The sequence below is a fragment of the Phodopus roborovskii genome, unplaced genomic scaffold (assembly GCF_943737965.1).
Source record: "Phodopus roborovskii unplaced genomic scaffold, PHOROB, whole genome shotgun sequence".
NCBI lineage: Eukaryota > Metazoa > Chordata > Mammalia > Rodentia > Cricetidae > Phodopus > Phodopus roborovskii.
The window spans coordinates 1,563,391-1,585,317 of NW_026126645.1; the positions used below are offsets into that span (position 1 = coordinate 1,563,391).

The 21,927-nt window shown below is 48.1% G+C and overlaps 1 protein-coding gene across 4 annotated transcripts in view; it reads right to left on the reverse strand.

Moving 5' to 3' along the window:
* Nucleotides 1–476: 476 nt before the first annotated feature.
* Nucleotides 477–21,927, reverse strand: part of Nipal3 (NIPA like domain containing 3) — a 32,184-nt gene continuing 10,733 nt past the window's right edge. The window contains exons 4-12 of one of the 4 annotated variants that reach the window (XM_051173518.1): nucleotides 18,933–18,992; nucleotides 14,437–14,582; nucleotides 12,612–12,708; nucleotides 9,753–9,888; nucleotides 8,080–8,168; nucleotides 7,089–7,152; nucleotides 5,310–5,404; nucleotides 3,703–3,734; nucleotides 640–784 (exon numbers count right to left, since the gene is read on the reverse strand). In XM_051173518.1, the coding sequence (XP_051029475.1) occupies nucleotides 3,718–3,734; nucleotides 5,310–5,404; nucleotides 7,089–7,152; nucleotides 8,080–8,168; nucleotides 9,753–9,888; nucleotides 12,612–12,708; nucleotides 14,437–14,582; nucleotides 18,933–18,992 (704 nt within the window). In that variant the 3' untranslated portion in view covers nucleotides 640–784; nucleotides 3,703–3,717. Of the gene's footprint in view, nucleotides 785–3,702; nucleotides 3,735–3,765; nucleotides 3,983–5,309; nucleotides 5,405–7,088; nucleotides 7,153–8,079; nucleotides 8,169–9,752; nucleotides 9,889–12,611; nucleotides 12,709–14,436; nucleotides 14,583–18,932; nucleotides 18,993–21,927 lie in introns of those variants that run through there. The other 3 variants (XM_051173515.1, XM_051173519.1, XM_051173517.1) reach the window with 3 other exon arrangements.

Sequence of the window (21,927 nt, forward strand, 5' to 3'; positions counted from 1 at the left end):
ACCGAGCCAGTTTTCAGAACAGGCCCAGCAGAAACTCACCACCCGCCATCAGGTCTTCACAGAAGGCTCATGCTCTCCACCAAGATGCAGATGACAGCTTGTCCCACTCAGGGTTGGCCCTGCTGGGCTCAGCAAAAGGGACACCAAAGTCATCAGAGTTATGGACTCGTGCGTGAACCAGGTGGAGCTGAAGCATGCATGTTGGATGAAGGAAGGCCGACTGGGGAGGTCTCCAGCCTTTTGTTGGATTTGCACAGACAGAGCAGACGGAATCTTTCTCGAGTTCACAGTAAGGAATATGTGGTTGCCTGCAATCTCTACCTGATGCTCACTGACCATCTGAGGGGGTAACATGGCCTCAACCCTCCTGGGCTAACCTGTCACATAGCTCACCTGGGATACTCCCCAACTATTTGAAATTTCCAAGGCCAAGGTCATTGAATGGCTTCTCTGTGAGAGACGAGGGCCTTCCAAGATCAGCTTGCAGGGTTCTCAGTTTAAGACCAGGATACTTGAAAGGCAGGTTGGACAAAGGGTGGAACCACGGGTGGCCTGTGGGCAGTTATACTGCCAAGGGAGGCAGATCATTCCTTTTTGGTGTGCTCCAGGACTCGGTAGGGAACCCCAGGGGTGCTTCTGGAGCTATGCTCCTCCTGCATGACGGGCAGTGTGGCTGGGGTGTAGATCTCAGAAATGTTGTCATTGTTTTCCAAGGCCCCATAGGAAAAAGAAGCTTTGAGTTCAGGCTGGACCGTTGTCCCTTTTGCATGCATGTCCTGCATACCTGAAATGACATGTCCCCAGTCATCATGTAGAAAGGGAGGTTGCACTTTTCTCTCTCCCACCATAGACCAACCAGGGCCCAGGGGCTGATCAAGTGCAGTACTGATTCCCCAGACACTTGAGAGTTAAGAGGAAATACTCATATTTACGTGGGAGAAAGGAATGTGTTTGCATCCCGAGTAGCAGCTGCATAGGACAGAACACCGCGCCCTAGACGTGGTAGATGCCACTTTGCTGTGGAAATAACTCAGGGATTCAGGAAGCTTTCTTAGCATTGAGGGAAGAGGGAGACTTTTGCATCCTGGAGACCCAGCAACAAGAGAAGCATTGTGATGGCTGGAGGGAGTGTTCCACCTTTGACCTTAATATTCTATATCTATATGCAGGGTGAGGTGTGATTTCCATTTATATTCAGGGAAATAAAGAACCAGCTTTGTTGTTGTTGGGTTATTACTGTCTTTAGAGACAGGGTCTTACTTTATAATTCTGGATGACCTGGAACTTTCTAAGCACATCAGGCTGAATTATAACTGCCTCTGCCTCCTGAATGCTAGGGTTCTAGGCATGCACCTCCATGCCTGGCTTAAAGAACTTACTCTTCAATTCCTGTGAACCTTTTCTATAATCCCTCTGGGGATCACTTGGGGACCAACTCTTTCCCTAACTAAACGCCAAGTGTCTCTTGTGAAAGGATGGTAACAGTTGGCTCTCACCGCCTGGCATACCCTCTGCACTGGAACCCAACACAGCTGGAGACTAATACCAGCAGTATTGGCTGTGGTTGAGGTGTGCTGGTATTTAGATGACAACATATGCTCTTTCAAATGTTCACGAAGTTTTGTCTCATCTGACCCTTAAGGCCATGCGTGGAGAAGAAGGAATAGAGACAACTGGAAACAACTTGACCTGAGAGCCACAGCTATTGAGAGGCAGTGACAGGGTTTAATGCAAGGGTGTTGAAACTCTAAAGCCTATGTTCTTAGCTGGAGTGATATGTGGCCTCCCTACAGACTGAACTTAATCCCTAAACAACCCTAGGACAGAGATAAACTAGTACCCTCACTTCCTGGATAATAAAACCGGTTCCACGAGGCACAGTAGCATGCCCAAGGTCACACAACTAAAGAGCAGCTGGGACCTAGTGGGAGAGCCTGCAGCTTTAACATCAGCTGGGGAAGGCCACTAGCCTCCAAGTGACACAGCTTCAATCCATGGTTATTTCAAGGACCAGTTTAAGAGTCTATGGTCTGTGCTTGGGCAGAGGGCCCATCAGCAGAGCGCATGCCTGCTTGCCTAGCTCACACAAAGCTTTGGTCTGGATCCCAAGCGCCACATAAAATTGGGCATGATGGAACACACCTGTAATTCTAGCATTTGGGAGGCAGAAGCAGGAGGTTTACAAGTTCAAGGCAACCCTCTGTCATATAGAGAGCCCACAGCTAGCCTGGGCTACACAAGAACCTGTCTTAAAAAAAAAAAAAAAATCTATGGTTTGGGGCTCAGGGGTGTGGCAGGGCAGGTGAGGGTGTGTACTGCTCAAGGGACAGTTAGTTTACCAAGCACTGCATGGGTTCAAATTTTATCAACACCTCCAGCCTTATGCCACCAGTCCTCAAGAGTGTGTCGGGTTTGGGTTTGCGCTGTAGAACTCGGAGTGTTGGGGTACCTATTAGGGGGTCTTAGGTTTGGGTTGGGGGCCTGAGGAGGGTTCAGGATTTGACACTGTTGGGAAATGGGATGCTCCTGTCCCTGAGGACTTTACTGATTCTCTTTTAGAAGACTGGCCAGGGCTCAGGCTGTGGTGTAAGTCAGTACTGACTGGCACTCAAGCGGGGTTAGGAACAGCACCTCCACTCTCTGTGGTTTGGACAATGCTCATGCTGGGTCTGTGTTCAGACATGATAACAGAGAGTTCCTGTCTATGTAGACACCCACTGGCATGAGCATGGCTCTATTGCGGATACTCTGAGAAACCGTTTCTATTGGGCCAGGGACAACAGAGCCAGTAGAGGTCCTGATGGCCAGGGCTGCTATTCTCTTTATCCATCTAGGAAAGGCCCTCCAACTGAGATGTATCCTGAAGTCCTGGCATCTGAAGACATCAAAGGCCAGACCACATGACCAGAGAAGCCAAGTGACTGGAGAAGTGTCTCTGTTGATGACGAGGCCAGTCAAGTGCTGAAATCCTGAGTGTGTGTGTGTGTGTGTGTGTGTGTAGGCTGGTTGGTGTTGAGTATCTTCCTCGACCACTCTTTGCTTCTGATTTTTTGAGTCAGGGTCTTTCACTGAACTTCGAGCTCACTGACCAGTTACACTGCCCCTGCCAGTTCCGATATTACAGATACTTGCTGCTGGGCCTGGCTTTTATGGGTATGAGTGCTGGGGATCTGTGTGTGGGTCCTCATACTTGCATAGCAAGCATTTTATGCACCGAGCCATCTACCCAACCCCCAAACTTCAAAGTTTTTAAAAAATGGAAGCAAAAGCAAAGTCAATTAGGCATCTACTACATCCCAGGCACTGTGCCAAAGCCTTGACACACATGCACCCCATAACCCAGAGATGAGGGGTCCCCATTAATATGTGAGGATGAGAGGCCTCGGGGGAAGTTGGCAGAGTTTCCATTTGAATCAGACCATGTGAACTCTGCAAGTCCAGTAGGATTGTCTCAACAGGACAGGGTCTCCGATCTTCAATGCCTCATTTCCTAGTGGTCATGAGGTACAAGAGCCATGCCCACAAAACTGGTCATGGAATCCTGGTATCTAGGAACAGCTGACATCACCCCCTATCTCCCCACCAGAGAAATAACATCTGCATGTACGTACACAGGAACATGTGTATGGACAGACACATAGTTTGTAAACACACAGACACACGGGGACATACACATACTCGCACACAGAGTTGACACCTCACCTATCTGGGATTCAGCTATCCAGCGCCCTCATCTATCCGGAACACAGCCGAGAAACAAGGAAGTAAGCAGAAGAGGCATCTGAGCAGCCAGGTTCGACGTTAACACAGTCCACGCACTCACAGCCCGAGCCCTGAGCTGCCAGGAGAAACCTCAGCCCCACTCAGCCACTCTGCGCTTATCCACACGTGGCTGAGTCGGGTCAAATGAAAATGCTGACATGGGGTTCTTTCTCTACTCCTACTCAGGCAGGCTGGCCACAGCAAGCAGGGCAGATGGCAGCTTAGTAGAGCAAAATAAAACAAACAAACAAACAAACAAACCAGTAAGCGGATGCAACGGGGGCCACTTGACAGGGGAGCACATCAACCAGTCCTGAGAACATACTTGGGTCATGGCATCAAAACCTAAAAGCTGGGTCATGCTGCTATGTAGCCTAGGCTGGCCTCGAACTCATGATCCTCCTGCCTCAGCCTCCCAAACGCTGGGATTATAGGTGCATGCCACATGAACATTTAAGAACTGCTCCGGACAAGGGAGTATTTTATGTGGCTGACATACGTGTTCACGCTTTGTTCGCAGACTATATGACTGGAGAATGGGGGTGACGAGGCTGTGGAAAATGTAGGAGAAAATACAGGCATGACCCGGTGGCCAGCCGACCAGGCACACTGCATTTCTGAATAAGAAGCATGGCACACCATGCTCCTAAAGTCAGAGCACTGAATTCTGAAGCAGTGCAAGTAGCTGGCCTGGGGACGAGTCTGCACTCCCCACATCTTTAATGTGCTTTTTCTGCACAGAGACCCTGGTGGTGTGAGTGCTCACTATCCAATCCGAGGCAATGTAGGCTTCCCCTGAATAAGTGGTTGCTCACATGCAATAAAGCAGATTGCTGTTCCTGAAACTGTCTCCGGAATTGGGTTATGTCTGGGCTCTTTACTAACCTACAGGTATCGTTGTCTTGTTGGGGCATGCCCTGGTAATGTTGGCAGAGAGAATCCCATCTTATATATTTAAAATAAAGATGACTTTTGGGTTCAAGTGGTAATGTTAGTGGGCATTAGTAGCCTGAAGAATTTATATCCGCTAATCTAACCCAGGCTAATCCAGTCTTAACTGTCCTCGCTCACAAGCCCCACTCCTCCCTATCACCTTGTATCTGGCCGACTGCTAAGTGTTCTCAAGGCTAAACACCACTTGAGCTCCTGTTCTCAGTGAGAGCCCTGGGAAAATACAATGGTACAACAAGATCAAGGTTAAAGTGTTGGGTTCATTCATGTTATTTTCTTCCTCTCTATGATCACTCTCTCTCTGTTTGCAGGCTTGGGGCCTGGTGCTGCTGATTGGAACTACATAAGGTATAAGTTGAGGCTCTCCAAAGACCTGAGCGTTGGCAAGGGGTTCTCAAGGCTGACCGAGGTACCTCAAGCATCACCTCCTCATTTGAAAGAAGAGATTAAAAGCAATACAAACCAACAAAAAACAGGGCTAGAACTCACATCACAGCACACCTATCCTGCACCGCATTTCCAACACCAAGTAGCAGTCACTCTACAAGGGCAGCCAGCAGGGCTCAGGGGTGCTGGGGGTGGGGGGGCATCGTTACCTGGCATGGCATCCATGGAAATATAGGGCTCAAACGGAATGGCCTTCTTCCTGTTTCTCGTGATTAAGAAAACACCTAAGAAGGCGATGAGGCACCTGAAGACAGGAGAGGAGGAGAAATGAGACCAGAGGTAACCACAAGGAGGGGGCTCAAGGGCAAGAGGCTAAGGGCCAGCTAAAGAGAAGACTGAGGTTACAGGCTTGCAACTGAGACCATAGGGCCTGCAACAAGCAAGGAATAGACACTGTGCATAATAACAGCCTGGGGCAGGCAGGGGCTATACCCCCACAGTCCCCACAAACTGGGTTCCAGGGAAAATGCTTGCAGTGTGGGGCTCATCCACTTCCTTACAGCCAGTGGTCTTAAAAGCATGCCATTTAAAAGGCTGTATTTTTTTAAGACTAAAAAAAAATTTTTTTTTAAAGTGGGCATTGGTGGTGCATGCCTTTAATCCTAGCACTCAGGAGGCAGAAGCAGGTGGATCTCTGTGAGTTCGAGGCCAGCCTGGTCTACAGAGTGAGTTCCAGGACAACCTCCAAAGCAATACAGAGAAACCCTGTCTCAACAAACAAATAAACACAATTGTTATTTATTTATTTACTTAATTTTTTTCCTAAAAATTTATTTTTCATTTTACATACCAACCCCAGCTCTCCCCCACCCCCAATATTTTTTTGGTTTTTGGAGACAGGGCTTCTCTGTGTAGCCTTTGCTGTCCTGGAACTTGATCTGTAGATGAGGCTGGCCTCAAACTTGCCTGTCTCCCAAGTGCTGGTAGTAAAGGCATGTGCCACCACCTCCCGGCTCTAAAATAATTCTTTATGATTTAAATTCAGTTGGTATAAAAGTCTAGCAAAACGAAGATGAATGAATACTAGGAAGTCCCTGTGTCTCCTAGTTCAACTCCCTCGGGGGCTGGATACTCTTCGAGTGCTTACTCTCTCTGTCTCTGCTGCCATCCCCAGAGCTGGGATTAGAGGTTCGTGCCACCCCACTTGGGTTTTCTTTTCTTTCAGTTTATGCAAACAAGCAGTTTCTTAAAATCAACATGCAATCTATAGGCAGTAATGCATAAATCCCAGGAAGAAAGATGGACGGGTTTTTTTATAGTAACCTGTGTGTATATTCACCTTCCAGGTCATGACCAGAAGATTTCTATCCCTTTAGAACAGTGGTTCTCAACCTTCCTAATGCTTTGACCCTTTAAAACAGTTCCTCAAGTTGTGGGGACCCCAACCATAAAATTATTTTGTTGCTACTTCAGAACTGAATTTTGCTATTATTATGACTCATAATGTAAATATCTGGTATACCAGAGATCTGATATTTGACCTCTGTGAAAGGGTCATTCAGTCCCCATAGGGGTCATGGTCCACAGGTGTGGGTGACCTTGAACTGATCCTCCTGCCTCTATCTTCTGAGTGCTGGGATTAGAAGTATGTACCACAATGCCTGGTTTCATTTGGTGCTGGGGATGGAACCCATGGCTTTGGAGCATGCCAGGCAGGAACTGTACCAAATGTGCCCTAGCCCAGCTCCCGGGAGACCTTAGTGCTCCTCTTCATGCCGCACAGTGACCAGTGTCTCTACTGCCTGGTTTCTCTCCCTACAAGTTATATTTACCAGAAATGACAAGAAGAGAGAAGGCTGCAGACCTCTGGGGGAGCAAGCCGCTCACTTTGGGGGCCAGCCAGCACCATCCAGCTAGCTCTCCCAATTCCAGGATTAGGACTGAAGCAATGGGCGGGGCATGGCCTGGCTGAATGGGGTGTGACTCACCCCAGTGCAAACATGCAGGTGTGCAGAATTTCCTCCCCGAGGAAGTCCAGGTAGAAGATTGCACCTGCACGGCAGCAAGGGAGAGGAGAGATCATGACCATTTCCAGACCTGCCCACCCCGGGTAGGCTCTGGTTATTTGCTCTTCCTTACAAGGTACCAAAGTGGCCAAAAACACGAGGACTCACACGTGTGAAGGCAGACGGTCATCTCTAACTGCCCTCTCGGGCTCTTTATATCCCCTTATTCAAGCAAACAAACTTTTGGGATAATCTTAAACTGCTCCAAACAGCAAAGCTCTCACTCATGTTACAGTGGCATCTCCTGTCATTAACCACAGATCATAATAATTTTCCCGCCTCAGCTTCCCAACTGGTGGGATCGCAGGCTCAAGCCACCATCCCTGGTTTGTTTGTTCCTTCATCCCCCCCCCTCCGCCCCTTTTTGACAGAGTCTCACGTAGACCAGGCTGGCCTCATATTCCTTATGTAGCCAAAGGTGACTTTGAACTTCTCATTCTCCTATCTCCCAAGTACTGGAATGACAACAGGTATGGAGAGCCAGACCTGGTTAATGCAGCTTGGAGGATGGAACCCAGGATTCTGTGCACACTAGGCCAGATTTCTACCAACTGAATCACATTCTAGCCCCAGTGACCAAAACAGTTGAAGAAGCCCCTGCCCAGGACCCACAAGCAGGAGGAACAGGGAATGTTTGGCTTGCACATATTGCAATTCTAGAGAGGAAGTGTCATTAGGAATGTAAAACTACAGCTCAGAGAAAGTAAGTGATTATTCCCTGAGCCACAAGGTCGGCATATGTCTACTGGAATGTAGGCCTCCACCTCTAAATCCCACAGCCTCCACAAAACCCACAGGCAGATCCAGAAAGTAGAGTCAGGAGAGAGGGAGGCCCCACCCTCACCCCTACCCTTGCCCCCACCCCGGGACAATGCTCAAGCAGGAGACAGAAAGCCGACAAAGGGCTACTCACCTGCTGTGATGGCTGCTGTGGTGGACAGGATGTAGCCTACACTGGCGATCAAGGAGGAGTCATAGATTTGAGAGGCTTGACTCAGAAACCTGCAACACACATGTACTTGGGTCAGGGCGCCGAGGGGTAGGAGTGGAACCTGGGGTACAAGATAGGGCATGGGGGTCTGTAAGAATGGCCCCTCCCTACACAGGGCACCACGCACCCCAAGATTTGGGGTCTGAGCTTGACCCTCAGACTTGTCTGCAGCATGCCTCTGACTGTGTGACTCGGGCCATGGCCACGCCCTTCTCCTTACCCCTAACCCCCACCTCACTGGGTCCACACACATCCCAGGACACTCTCATAGGGCTTGTCACATCCAGCCCAATGTTGTAATTTTTAAAAATATTAGAAGCATATTTTAGTGGCTACTGGAACAAACGGGAGAAAGAAAGAGGAAGTTAGCATCACTCCTAATCTGTCTGTGGCAGAGCACCTTCATGTGGGAACTGAAATTCTGTCTGAGTCTCTATTGATATCCCAGGGAGCACTACACAGCTGCGCACAGGAACACTAACCACTAAGCTGTGTCCCTGAGAGCTGTGGCTCTGGGTGCTGGGGGACTGTCCTGGCTGGGGGACCAGAAGTTCCTAAGCGGTGGCAGGAGTCCTTGGTTGCCTGTGTGATGCTGATCTCTCAGCACAGAACCTGTGTGCTTGGCCAGGGTTCCCGTTGGGAGGGCTATCGGGGTGTTGAGGGCTAAAAGCCCTAACAGTTACAAGGATAGTAGGGACAAAGCTGACGACATGTGTGGACACCAAGCTGGGGCACTTCAGGCAGACCTATGGGTCTCAGCTGCAGAGAGCGAAGCTGAGCCCCAGAGTAGCCCAGTGGGAATTGCTGCGGCAGATGCAGAGGGGCCCGGACTGGGAGACTGATGCCCAGGTTCAGCCCTCTCAACCTGCCACTTCCTGGCTTTAATCTCCTTCTGCCTCCCAACATGGGACAGACAGCACCATCTCCATCTCCCGGCCCGGCCCAGAGGGTGCTGTGAGCATAGATGAACAGAAGACGAGGCCCCCACCAGCGGCTGCTGCTGCTATGGCTCTCAAGGTAGTGGGTACTGAGCCCAGGCTAGACCTAGGAACCTGACCTTCATTCAGGCTGGCTTGCCTCACCCACCATCGTGAACCTTTCTGGCTGACTGACTCAGGTTGTCACCTACCATATTCATGGAGTGCCACTCCCTTCCCTGCCACTGAGGGCTCTCGGACTCAGAGGGGTCAGGACCGACGTCTACTCTCAGGATTGCGAAGCTTCACATCACGCATACTCAGCGGTAGGCATGAGTGTGCACTCCTTTCTCTGTGAGGATTTGGGCAGAGTGCTCCAGGACAAGAAATGACAACTCTGTTTCTCTAAGGAGACAAGCAAGTGCCTCCTAGGTGACTGCAGGGTTTCTTCTCAAGTTCTCACAGGGCAGGTGACAGGAGGTGAAGCTGCTTCTCATACTTGGAGACAGACATTGCACTTGGGGCAGGGAGATGAGTGTGTGGGATCCTGCCTGCCTCTCCCCATGAGCTCATCTCCACCCTGATGCTAAACTGGCTACCTGTATGTTCTGGCTCCCCGACAACTTCAGAACCAAACAGAAGCAGAGGAAGAAATGTAGAGGAAGAAATGCAACTCACGTGGCCTGATAGATGGCCGTGGCCACCATGCACACGAACATCACGTAGAAGATCGGGTAGTCCAGCTGCAGGTTGCCTTGGATGGACAGCACCAGCATCCCTGACACAGCCTTGACTGTCACCACTGTCATGGAACCTTCGGAGAAAGTAAGATGTCAGATCCTCAAAGGACTTGGGGGCAGAGGTGAGAGGGTCACGGATTCCTGTGGTGAGAAGACACCATTGGACAGGTCTATCTTACCCAAGACTCCCAGGGCTGGGCTGACAAGTGAAAGGGATAAGAGGTGCCCACAGCTATTTCTAAATGTCACTTCACTGTGCCCTAATGGGTGGCAAGTTCAGGTTTCTGTCCCCACACTACAAGGCAGGGGGCAGAGAATGGCTCATTGAATGGACAAATTTCCCCTGGGCACCAACTTCATGATAATCCTGGGATAATAGTTAAGGGAAGAACTCAGGAATTGGAGCTTCATAATACTCAGTCACATGTATTTTCTGTGTGTTTAGGGGCCAGAGAGATGGCTCAGTGGTGAAAAACACTTGCTGCTCTTTTATGGGACCTGAGTTCAATTCCTATCACTCACATGGAAGCTCAAAACCAGATTCTGGGGATGTGACACCCCTTTTGGCCTTCATGGCAATCATACTTACAAGGAATATCTGTCCCCTTATATATATAAATAAAAGTAAATATATTTTTTACCTCTATGTTTTTGGTGTATATGTGTGTGTCAATGAGTATAAATAGAGGTCAGATTTTGGCATAGGTTATCTATCTTCCAGTTGTTTCTCTCTCTTTCTTAAGACAGAATTCTTACTTAACATGGAGCTCATCCATTTGGCAAGACTGGCTGGCTAATAAGTCCTGGGGATGCTCCTGTCTCTGCCTCCTTAGTACAGGATTACAGGTGAACACCCTGTACCTGGATTTTTATGTAGGTTCTGGGGATCCAAATCCAGGCCTTCAAGCTCTATATTGACTGAGCCATCTCCCAAGCCCCTTCCATATATTTCTTTACTTCAAGAAGTCTCTAGTGTTATGTACCTTTCTGCATATGCAAATTCATATCCAACATGTCTTTATTTACTTCAAAATTATAACTATGTAATGCTTTTATATGATAGGTGCATTCACATGTATAGGAAATGTAACTGCTTAAAAGATGGAAGGAAAATGGTGTAAGTTCTATTCTCTTCCTGTACATCCCATAACCATCTCATTACCAAGTCTCATTGCTGACCTCTTAGTGGCTTCAGCTTGCAAAGTGTCACATTCTTGTCAAACTGGAGTTAGAAAAAAACGACTGGAGTAAGAGACAGACAAAGCCATCGCCCTGACTGAACTGCTTTGCCTTCTCCTTTGTCAGCTGCCTATTAGCTTTCTTCTTCGGCCACTGCACTAGTTTGCAGGCACCGCTAGCCTGAAGTCAGGCGTGCACCACCATACTGTCCACGCTACCAAACAGCAGATGGGCCATGAAGGGGGGGGGTGTCGATAACTCAAGGTCCTTACCACCTCAGAGTCACAAAGGAACAGGGGTCTGTCTTAGGATGCAACTTGGGTACACCTAAGAACGTAGTGTTCAAAGGAGCCAGTTACAAAAAAGGCCTCTTGGGGCCAGGTGTGTAGTATACACCTATAATCCAAGCACGTCGGAGGCTGAGGCAGGAGGGTCAATAGTTCAAGGCTAATTGTCTACAAAAGATGCAGCTCAGTTGAGGGAGGCCTTGCCTAGCATGGACAAAGCCCTGGGCTCAGTCCCCAGCACTGTCTAAACAGGGCCGGTTGCAATCCCAGCATTCAGGAAATGACAGCAGGGGGATGAGAAGTTCAAGGTGGCGACAGGGATTTCTAGGTCAGCCGGGGCTACCAGGGACCCAGTCTCAACACAAATAAACAAAGAGCCACATTAGGATACAATTGCAGTTATAGAAGATGTCCACAATGTTCATACACAGAAGGTAGGTTAGTGGTTGACTGGGGCTGGGAGGGGGGGGGGAAGGGAGTCACCAGTACTGAGTACAGGGTTTATTTTGGGGGTGAAAATGTTGGAGATTAGATTGTGGCTGTGCGAGTCTGGGACTATAGTAAACCCCACTCAAGGGCTTATGTTGAGCAGCTGAATCACGTGGCATATGGATTCTAGCTCCACAAAGCTGTTTTAAAAAGTAGATCAAAATAATGCCAGCCAGTCTTCAGTGACAGATATCTGTGTGGTTTGGGGGCTCTCACCAAGGTGGGACGGGGGAATAACACACGCTATCTCTCTGGCCATGTCAGTTAACCTTCCTCCCAACGTTGGTGTATCTTCCTTGTCCATTTGAGAGTGCTGTGTGAAGGAGAGACACCAGAGTCCAGCCCTTTCTCTGCTCCTTTGGACACTGGGTGACAAGCAGCATCCTTGCCTCAGTCTGAGGGCCATCTCCCCGTCCCCCTCAGCACCCATCCCTTTAAAGGAAGGAAAACCTGTCTGTTCTGGCTCCACTCCTGCTCTCTGTCCATACAGCCCTTTGAGGACACTGCCAGACAGCTCAGGGGTTGCTCTGAGGTGACCTCTGACCTCACCTAGCTTACCCCGCTTCCCCCCTTCTCCTGTTGGGTCACTGCCCACACTCATGTGGCTGTGCTCCATGTGTTTGCTCACTGTTGCTGAAGATGGTCCTCTCTGAGTCACCACACGGGCCCTCAGTTTTGGACACTCGGAAGACTGGAGATTTGAGCCAGGGTGTGAGAAATGCTAGGACCCACCTCCGGCAGCCGGGGTCCTGCTCCCTGTGGCCACCTGTGGAGTGACCACCTTGAACTGGGCCTCATGTAGCTTCTGTATGCAGAGCCACCATTATCCAGAAACCGCTTACCAAGCAAGGCCACCAGGAGGAGAATCACGACGATGCTGTTGGCATTCTTCTCCTTATAGAAGTATAGCAGCAGGCAGAACAGGATGATCGCCACCAGCTGCGGACGACATCAGTGATCACCGGGCATTTACTCAGGGATTCAACGTGTGCCATTTTAAAGTGAGCGGCCTTAAAATGTCCTTGTAACTGGAGGCCATTAACTCAATCTCCTCTGTGTTCCCTGTGTCCTGCTCTCCATCCCAGGCAGTGTGCCTTACCTAGTTGTCTGTCTTGAAGTGAGCCTCATGTTTTAGAAAGGAGTCACACGCCATCCACGTGGTTACTGGTGGATACACCGTCTTGTAGCCTCAGACTGACTCAGTAGCACTCCTGAGGCTGTGTGTGCTGGGGTGAGGGCACCCCAGTTTTCAGCTATTGGCTAAAATGGCTCCTTGTGACTCGGCATAGCACTTGGTATTAAACCCTAAGATGGCCATGCATGTGCAGGCATCTTGGGAGAGACAGGAGTTGCAAGATGAACTCAGTGACCTTCCACACCCATAATTCCCAGCATGAAGGGAACCCCCTAGACATGTATTCCTTGAGTTTGGTTCAATTGTTTTAGCCAGTGGCACTGTCTCACTGTTAGGCCTGGTGAAGTCACCAAGCCCTCCACAGAGCATCTTCCATACTCTGGGTGACTTATTCACAGCCTCATGCTGCACCCCAATAGCCCCAAGTCTAGTCACTTTTTCTATTTCATAAAGAAGGAATGAGACTTGTTCAAGGCCACACAGCAAACAAAGGAGTTGAGGCCTACTCTCTCTGAGTGAGAAGCCCATTTTGGGGTCAGGCTCAGCTAAAATAGTTTCTGTTAGGGGGTAGCTGGAGTAGCTGGAGGCAAGACAGATACAGCCCTGGCTCCCTGGGATCTCATCCTCTGTATTCTGGGCCACCTGAGGCAAAAAGGCATTCTGACCCCTCAGGGTCTCAGTGTTTCCATCTATGAGACCGGGAGGAAAACAGCCTTAAAGCATTGAGAGAATGCGCAGTGGGTAAACCCATTTCACACTGAGTCGGGCTGTGTTGTCGGATGAGGTCAGCCCACAGCAGCAGCTGTGAGAGCGAGCACCACAGCTCTTCTACCTGCCTTAGGCATTGATCACTCCCCGACCCATGCCTCCACATGACAGATGAGTAATGGGAACAGCTCTCTCATGCTCACATTATTGTAAAAACTTTAAAAGCACGGACCTACAGGCATGGGCCTGCCATTTCAGTTACATGAGAAACTGAATCAGGAGGATCAAGATCTTAAAGCCAGCCTGGGCTACACAGAGTTCAAGGGTAGCCTGGGCAACTTAGTGAGCTCCTGGTTCAAAATTTAAGAAGTAAAAAGAGGGTCAGGGTGTGGCTCAGTGGGAAAACTCACCTCATATATATGAAGCCCTAGGTGTCATCTCTAGTGCCACAAAAAATAAAAATAAAATTAGATGCATGATGTTTGGACACAGAGAAATGATGTGGACATAAAATCTACATCATAATTTCATTTCCCAGAAACAACTACGCAGAATTTCTGTTTTGCCACCCGCCCTTCATAGATAAAAGTTGTGAACACACCTTCACAGCCCCCTGAAAACTCAAGACGGACAGCATACTGTGGATGGATTTGGATGGTGCCCAGGACAGAGGTGGCACCGGCATGTCATGTGTACCTGGCATGCCTGCAAGCTCAGTGGTCACACTGTGCCTCAGTGATCCCAACTGCTGGCCTTGGAGTCTGGCAACCGGGACTTGACCCTCTTTCAGCCTGCTCAAGCAGAAGGGTGGGACCTTCACTTACCATGTACAGGAGAAAAGGCCAGCTCACGAGGTGCCTGGCAATGTTCTCGCCTGTCATTTTCTCGTGACTATTGGGTGCAAATGTCACTAGCAGGTAGGTACCCACGATGGCCAAACCACAGCCAACAAAGGACAAGACATAGCGCCCTGTGGGGAAGGAGGAAGGATGGTCAGGGGTTTAGGGCATGGGCCAGATGCATAGGAGGTCCTACAGCCTTTGCCTGTGTCTTGGGTAGTTTTATATCAAGCCGATACAACCTAGAGTCATCTGACATGAGGAACCTCAATTGAGAAAATGCCCCCTTAAGATCGGGTGGCAGGAAATTCTATAAGGCATTTTCTTCCTTAGTGACGGACGGGAGGGACCACACATGGGCTGGTGGTCCTGGGTCTATAAGAAAGCAGGCTGAGCAAGCCACGGGGAGCAAGCCAGTGAGTAACACTCCTACATGGTCTCTGCATCAGCTCCTGCCTCCAGGGTCCTGCCCTGTTTGAGTTCCTGTCCTGACTTCCTTCAGTGATGAGAAGTATAAGCCCTTGCTCTCCAACTTGCTTTTGGTTGTGGCATTGGATCATAGCAACAGAATCCAACAGTCTGTGACAGGCACCTGGCGCTGACTGTAGTTTCGGTTGTTCTTTACTTCAAAAGAGTAACCTTCCTTAATGGTTTTTAAGGTTTACTTGAATATTTTTATGTGTATGAGTGATTTGCCTGCATGTATGTGCACGAATAAATATCTGGCATCAGATCTCTTGGAACTGGAGTTATAGACAATTGTGGTTCACCATGTGGGTACCGGGAACTGAACCCAGGTCCTCTGCAAGAATGCCAAGTGTTCTTAACCACTGAACCATCTCTCCAGGTCCTCTAGTGCATGTGTGTTTGTGTGTGTGTGTGTTTAATTTATTGTTTACTTACTTGATTTAATTTTCTACAAAACTTATTTAAAATTTATTTTATTTACACTGGTGATTGCCTGCATGGAGTTACAGATCATTGTGAGCTGTCATGTGGGTGCTGAGAACCAATCCAGGTCCTCTGCAAGAGCAGCCACTGTTCCTAACCACTGAGTCATTTTTCCAGCTCAGCTTTTAAAGATTTATTTTTATTTATGTGTATGTATGTATATCTGTATGCTACCTGTGTGAAACCAGAGGTATATGATATCATGCCTTTACTGTTATTGGGGATCTTTACCTATGCTTATCATGTATTTTGTGCATATTCACTCCTTTAAATGTCATTCTAAGGATCTTAACAAAACCAGGTGTGGTGGTGCACACCTTTAAACCCAGGCAGAGGCAGGCCTGGTCTACACAGTGAGTTCAAGGACAGCCAGCCTTACACAAGAGAAACTGTCTTGAAACACCAAAAATCAAACAAACAATAACCTTAGCAAAATTCTAATGAAGGCTGACATACAGGGGTACAGTGCCCATGTCCCCCAGCACCCAAGACAGAAAAGGAGACATCAGGAGGGCCCCAACTTCCATGCCCAGAGCTGACTACAGGGTGTCATGGCCTAACTTTGAGCAATACTGAGGGAGACGAATGCTTTGGCTCCTTTATGGATTTGACTTGTGGGGTTCCTTTGGTCACTCAGCATGGTGCTTGTGAGGTCAGTCTGTATCCTTTGCCACCTGAGTTCATTCATTCTTACAGCCAAGCCATAGCCTGTGGGAAAGTGACCTGAGCATCCACTGTCCTGCTGCTGGGCATTCATTTGCTGCCTGGGGTTGTAGAATTGTGTTGCTGTGGACATTCCAGTCTGTGTACAACATTACTGGGTATAAAGTATATAGTGAAACCCTGGACCACCGGATAGGTGATGTTTGGTTTGGAGAGCCATGACATGGCTCTCCAAAAGTGCCTGTAACAATTTATACTCCCATCAGTAGTGTGTACGGGCTCAGTTTGTATTCTTGCTAACAATTCATGTTTGGTAGTCATTCTGGGAGTGGGATAGTTCACTTTTTGTTGTTTCAGTACTGGGAGTAGAACCCAGAACCGTGGCTACTGGGCAAGCTCTTCCATTGAACCATATGCCCCAGCCCTGCCCTGTGATTCTAATGTGTACTTTACAGGGCAGTTCCAAACCTAAAATCCCTTTATGGGCAAGCTGAAAAGGAAACAAAACTTGTGGAATATTTGTTTAAATATTTTGAATACAGTATAAAGATGTGTCTCTGCCTAAGGTGCTTTCTGATTGGTTTAATAAAGAGCTAAATGGCCAATAGCTAGGCAGGAGGGATAGCCAGAACTTCCAGGGAGAGAGAGGAAGAGGAGGAGGAATCTAGTTGTGAAAGAGGCCATAGAGATGTGGGAAAAGTTGAGCACACAGAATGGGAGAGAGGTAAAAGCCAAGTGGTAGAATGTAGATTAATAAAAAATATGGGCTCATTTAAGTTATAAGAGCTAGTGGGACAAGCCTAAGCTAAGGCAGAGCTTTCATAATTAATAATAAGTTTCCATGTTGTTATTTGGGAGCTATTGGCCCAAAGAAAAATCTGATAACAGAAACTCCCCAAGCAGACTTCACAGTCCAACAGGCAACTTTTAAGAATGATTTTGTCCTTTTCCAACCAGCTACTTAATCTACTTTCAAGGAACAGACTTGATGCTGTTGTAACTCTGCCCAGAAGCCTGCCAGGGACCAGCATCAGGACCCAGAACAGAGTGGAGGACAAGAGCCCCATGCTTCTTCCCTGGCATCCTGTCATACTCTAGCGGGGAAGGTCCAGCAGGGAAGGTCCATCCTAGGCGCGGCCAGATGTGTGCTAAGAGCTCTGGTCTACACAGCTGCTGAGACAGGGCTCGCTCTGGCTGTTTACTCCAGCAATCCCAAGCCTGGCTGTGAGTATCCCCAACACTTTGACAGTTTTCTCTCTGTAAAATCCTATTTAAAGACTTTAGACACACAGGAAATTTGGGAGTGCTCTGCAATGAGCACCCCAGCCCACTGCCTAGACAGGTGGTTCTCAACCTTTGGATCATGACCCTGGGGAAGAGTGACCTTTTCATAGGGGTCACATATCAGATATTTTGCATATTAGACATTTATGATTCATAACAGTAGCAAAATGACAGTTATGAAGTAGCAATGAAATGATTTTATGGTTGGGGGTCACTAGACATGAGAACTGTATTAAAGGGCTGCAGCTTTCGGAAGGTTGAGAACCGCTGGCCTAGATACTAAACGGATATTTGACTGCACTTACTGAAGCATGCATCTAACTGCCTCCCACCCCTCTCCTACTCCCGTAGTCTCATTTCTGACCCCACGGCCTCTCCATTCCTTACTCCCTAGTCAGTTTCATTTCTAGAGTAAGTTGCAGACATTAGTAGACACTTCACTCTGAGGAACTGGACAAGAATGTCAATGCCTGAGCCACACTGCTAATCTCAGAATCTCTGGGACGGATGGCCGCCATTATGTCACTCCTGCACCGACTGCTTTAGCGCGATTTATAAGGCCTGATGGTGTGCAGCCCTCCATGCCTCTGGTGTTTACCTCCTTCTGACCAATCCCCCAAGCAGGAAATTTATCCCTGCCTCTGCACCTGCTGCTCTCTCTGGGGGGCATTACCCTGTCCCCAAACCTGGTACATCCTTCTAGTATCATCTGAGGTTAGGCTGAATTGCACATCTTTAGAGAGTCCTGGCCAGGCTGGGCACAGTGTCCCCATCTCCCTAGTCCCTCAGGTAAGAAGCGTTATATTTACTCTGAAGCATTTACCGCGACCTAAAATTACTTAGTTGTTCACTTGCTTACTGTAACCCTCCACCATTCACTGTACTCACATTAGACTACAGTCTCCATGAGAGCAGCACCCCATCTTCCTCCTGCCACACCCTACAACACAGTGTGACTTAGGCAGAATGCTTCTTCCCACTCTCCTGGTATCCAGTGGGGGACAGAAATTAATGTAACCCTTGATCTACAGGTCCACATTTCTCAGTTGGTTAGAATTATCTATAAAACAATTCAACATGGGGACTTGGATCTTTTTCTTCCCTTCTGTGCTTTTAAATAACGTGAGACAATATTTCTAGGACAATGCCTTTACTCTGTAAAGCCAAGTGTTTCCTTGGGGTGAGGGGACTGGGCCCAGGTCTAGCTGAGCTGGGGGATCTTTTGGAGGACTGTGAGCCGGTTCACTGGGCTGTAGACTCAAATTCAGCCTTTATTCACAGTGAAGCAGTCTCTGGCCTCCTAGGTTCGACTCCTGTGGCTTTACAACTCAGTCAGGGAAGGTGTGTTTTCACAAACCCCAACAACAGAGGCATGATCAGCACTGACTGAAGGGAAGGGAGGCTAATCTTCAACAGGGCCACAAACAATTCTGATGCGTAGCCAGGCTTGGGGCACTTGACATTCACTCTCAGGAACACACAGGAACACGGAACCCAAAGGGGAGTGGGAGGCGGAGGGCTGCCCATGGGGGCGGGCTGGAGGGGCTGCCCATGGGGGCAAGCTGGCTCCATCAGAGACTTACTCACAAAGTCCTTAGGTTTCCATTTTTCTTTGATGAATATGATTCCGATGATGGCACTCGCTGGAAAAAGCCAAGCACAGAGAAGAGGAGTAAGGTTTGCTGCCAGGCAGAGGGGCGGCCCACCCACCCACGTCCTCTGGGTGGCTCATTTGCAAATAGTCTCTGGGTGGCTCATTTGCAATGCTCCCCAGAGATCTTTAGAGTTTGGTCTCCTTCAGACTCAGCCACTCCCATCTGGGAGCCTTCTGTGGGATTTCTCATAAGCCAGGGCCCTGGGCCCTGAGTGCCCACTGTACGGGGGAAATTACATGTCTGATTTTTGGATGCTCAACCTCAGAGGTGGGTGCTACAGTTAGTTTTATTTGATAAATGGTGATCCTGAGGTTATAAGAGGTGAGACTGATATGAAAAGGTAAGTAAGATTTGAACTCAGAACTGTGCGGGGCTGGAGCTTTTCTTCTTCTCCTGTATCCTACCTCCCCCATGGAGCTTGTCCCTCCCTGACTATTCCAGGGTCACAGCTTTACATAAACTCCTGTGACCAGCCTAGTGGACAGGGCTGGCAGCTACTGTGGATGACTCCATTACCGTGGATGCCTCTCCTGGTTGTGTGAGCTAGGGAAGGTTACTTCCTGAGTGGCAGTCTTCTACTCTGTGAGATGGTGTTCTGGGTCTGGCTGCACTACCTTGCTGTCATATATTCAGGTGGCTTGAATATGGCCACAGAGAGCAATACATTTATATCACACAGCTCAGCACTCTGAGGGAGGGGCCCTTCTCTCCGGTCTCAGTGACCTCTCCTATCTCCACCTCCCTGCCCCAGACTCAGCCCTCAAACTCCACTGGAAACTACTACTTCTTTAGTTGTAGGACAATTAAATAAGATTCTATATGCAAATCAGCCAGCATACAGTAAATGCTCATAATAAAACGATTCTTGTTACTGAAGTACTTAGAACAGCAACAGGAAAGTCATAAGCAGCAGCTGTTAGTATGTTAAATATATTTCTCATAGAGTGACCTCAGAGGCTGAAAGAACTTCTTAACCTCCATGTCTGACCCCCAAATCTTTTTTTTAAAAAAGATTTATTTATGTATTATATATTTATTATTTATTATGTATAAAGTATTCTGACTGCATGTATGCCTGCAGACCTGAAGAAGGTACCAGATCTCATTGTAGATGGTTGTGAGCCACCATATGGTTGCTGGGAATTGAACTCAGGTCCTTTGGAAGAACGTCCAGTGCTATTAACCTCTGAGCCATCTCTCCAGCCCAAACTCCAAATCTTGTCACAGTTCACCTACTTATTTATTTACTATGGCACTGGGCATCAAAACCAGGGCCTGGTACCAACCAGGCCATCATTCTGCACTCCCAGCTCTCAGCCTCTAAGTTGAAGTTGGTTACTTATTCAAAAGCAAAGACTAATTAATATTTACAGTGTTGGTCCCTCACTCACTTATTCCTCACTGTGAAGGAAGGTTCCAAGAGGTCTTTAGAGACCCCAGCAGTGGATATAACAGAGACAAGAATGTAAATCTAACTATCAATGGTACTAGGTGGTGGCTTGAATGCAGGAAGTAATCCAGAAGACAACAGGGGAAGATGGAGACAGCTAAAGAACTTGCCTTAACCAGAGACATTCAAATCCCCTTAAGGAAAAACACAAAAAACAAAACAAAACAAACAAACAAAAAACAAAAACAAAACCACTGGGGAAAGAAAAAATACTGGTCTGGCCTCATGGTTAAGAGGCAAGCACTTGCCCAGCATGCACAAGGGCCTGGGTTTCATCCCCAACACTTAAGAGAAAAGATACTGGATGGGAAAAACCCAGTACTGCTTATGCAGACTGCCAGGTCACCAGCCCTGCCCAACAGAGCAATTTGGAAATCCAGTCAAGTTTCCCATTTTCCAATTGCTTATAGTTGGTAGTGGCTGCCTGCAGAGCAGAGGATTCTGAGGTCCAACCAGGCTGGCTGGAAGGAAAGTTATTGATTAATAATGTTTTCCCTGAGCCAGGGAGAGAAACAGTTACCACATATATGGTAATGAGGACCTTTGAATTCAAGGAGAGGTAAGACACCAAGGTTCACTGTTTTCCTGAGAGTAGGCAGAGTGATGCTAGCAAAATGGAAGGAAAAAGTCAGGATGAGTTCATTGTTCCAGCTCCTAGGCACAGGAGGTGATGGTTTGCTCAACTACCTATCTCTGTTAGAACTGGATTTTATCTGTACCTTGGGGCATTAAAATCCTTTCATCTTTGGTTGGTTCAGGTACTCTGATGTGGAGATCACAGGAAAATGACAGGTGGGAAAGGTAATGATGGCACGGGACTGGACAGGATGACAGGGAAAGATCCTAGCACCAACGAGTGTTTCTCAGATGTGCAAGATGGTGAACGGATGAACGTTAGTAAGCCTTGTCAGTGTAAAGATGTTCAGATTAAGACTTAGCTTCATTTTGAAGTGGCCATAAAAGCAATTCTAAAAAGTAAATGTTCTGATTCTTAAACCCGGCCTGGAGGTGGAGACACTGGCTCAAATCCCTGCCTGCTACTGGCTGTGTGACATGTGCCTCACTTCCCGTATCTGTAAAATGGGTGCTACGAGTCTCCACCCAGCAAGGCAGGAAGAAAGAAGCCCCAAAGAGTGCTCAGAGCTGGGCCTGTGTAGGACATGCATGCCAGACGCTACCACTAAAGCAAGGCTAGTTTTTGTTTTGTTTTTTTTTTTTTCCTTTGTTTTTAATCAGCATTTATTTTGTAAAATATATTTTAAGTTAAAATATATACATCACCTTCCCTCTTTCCTTTCCTCCCTCAAACCATTTCCTGCTTCACTCCCTCTCAAATTGATGGCCACAAGAATGTTTTGTTTTTGGTTTTTAATCTTTATTTTTTGTGTGTGGGTGTTTGACCAGTGCATAGGTCACTTGCATGCAGTATCTGAAGAGGCCAGAAGAGGGTATTGGATCCCCTGGGACCGGGGC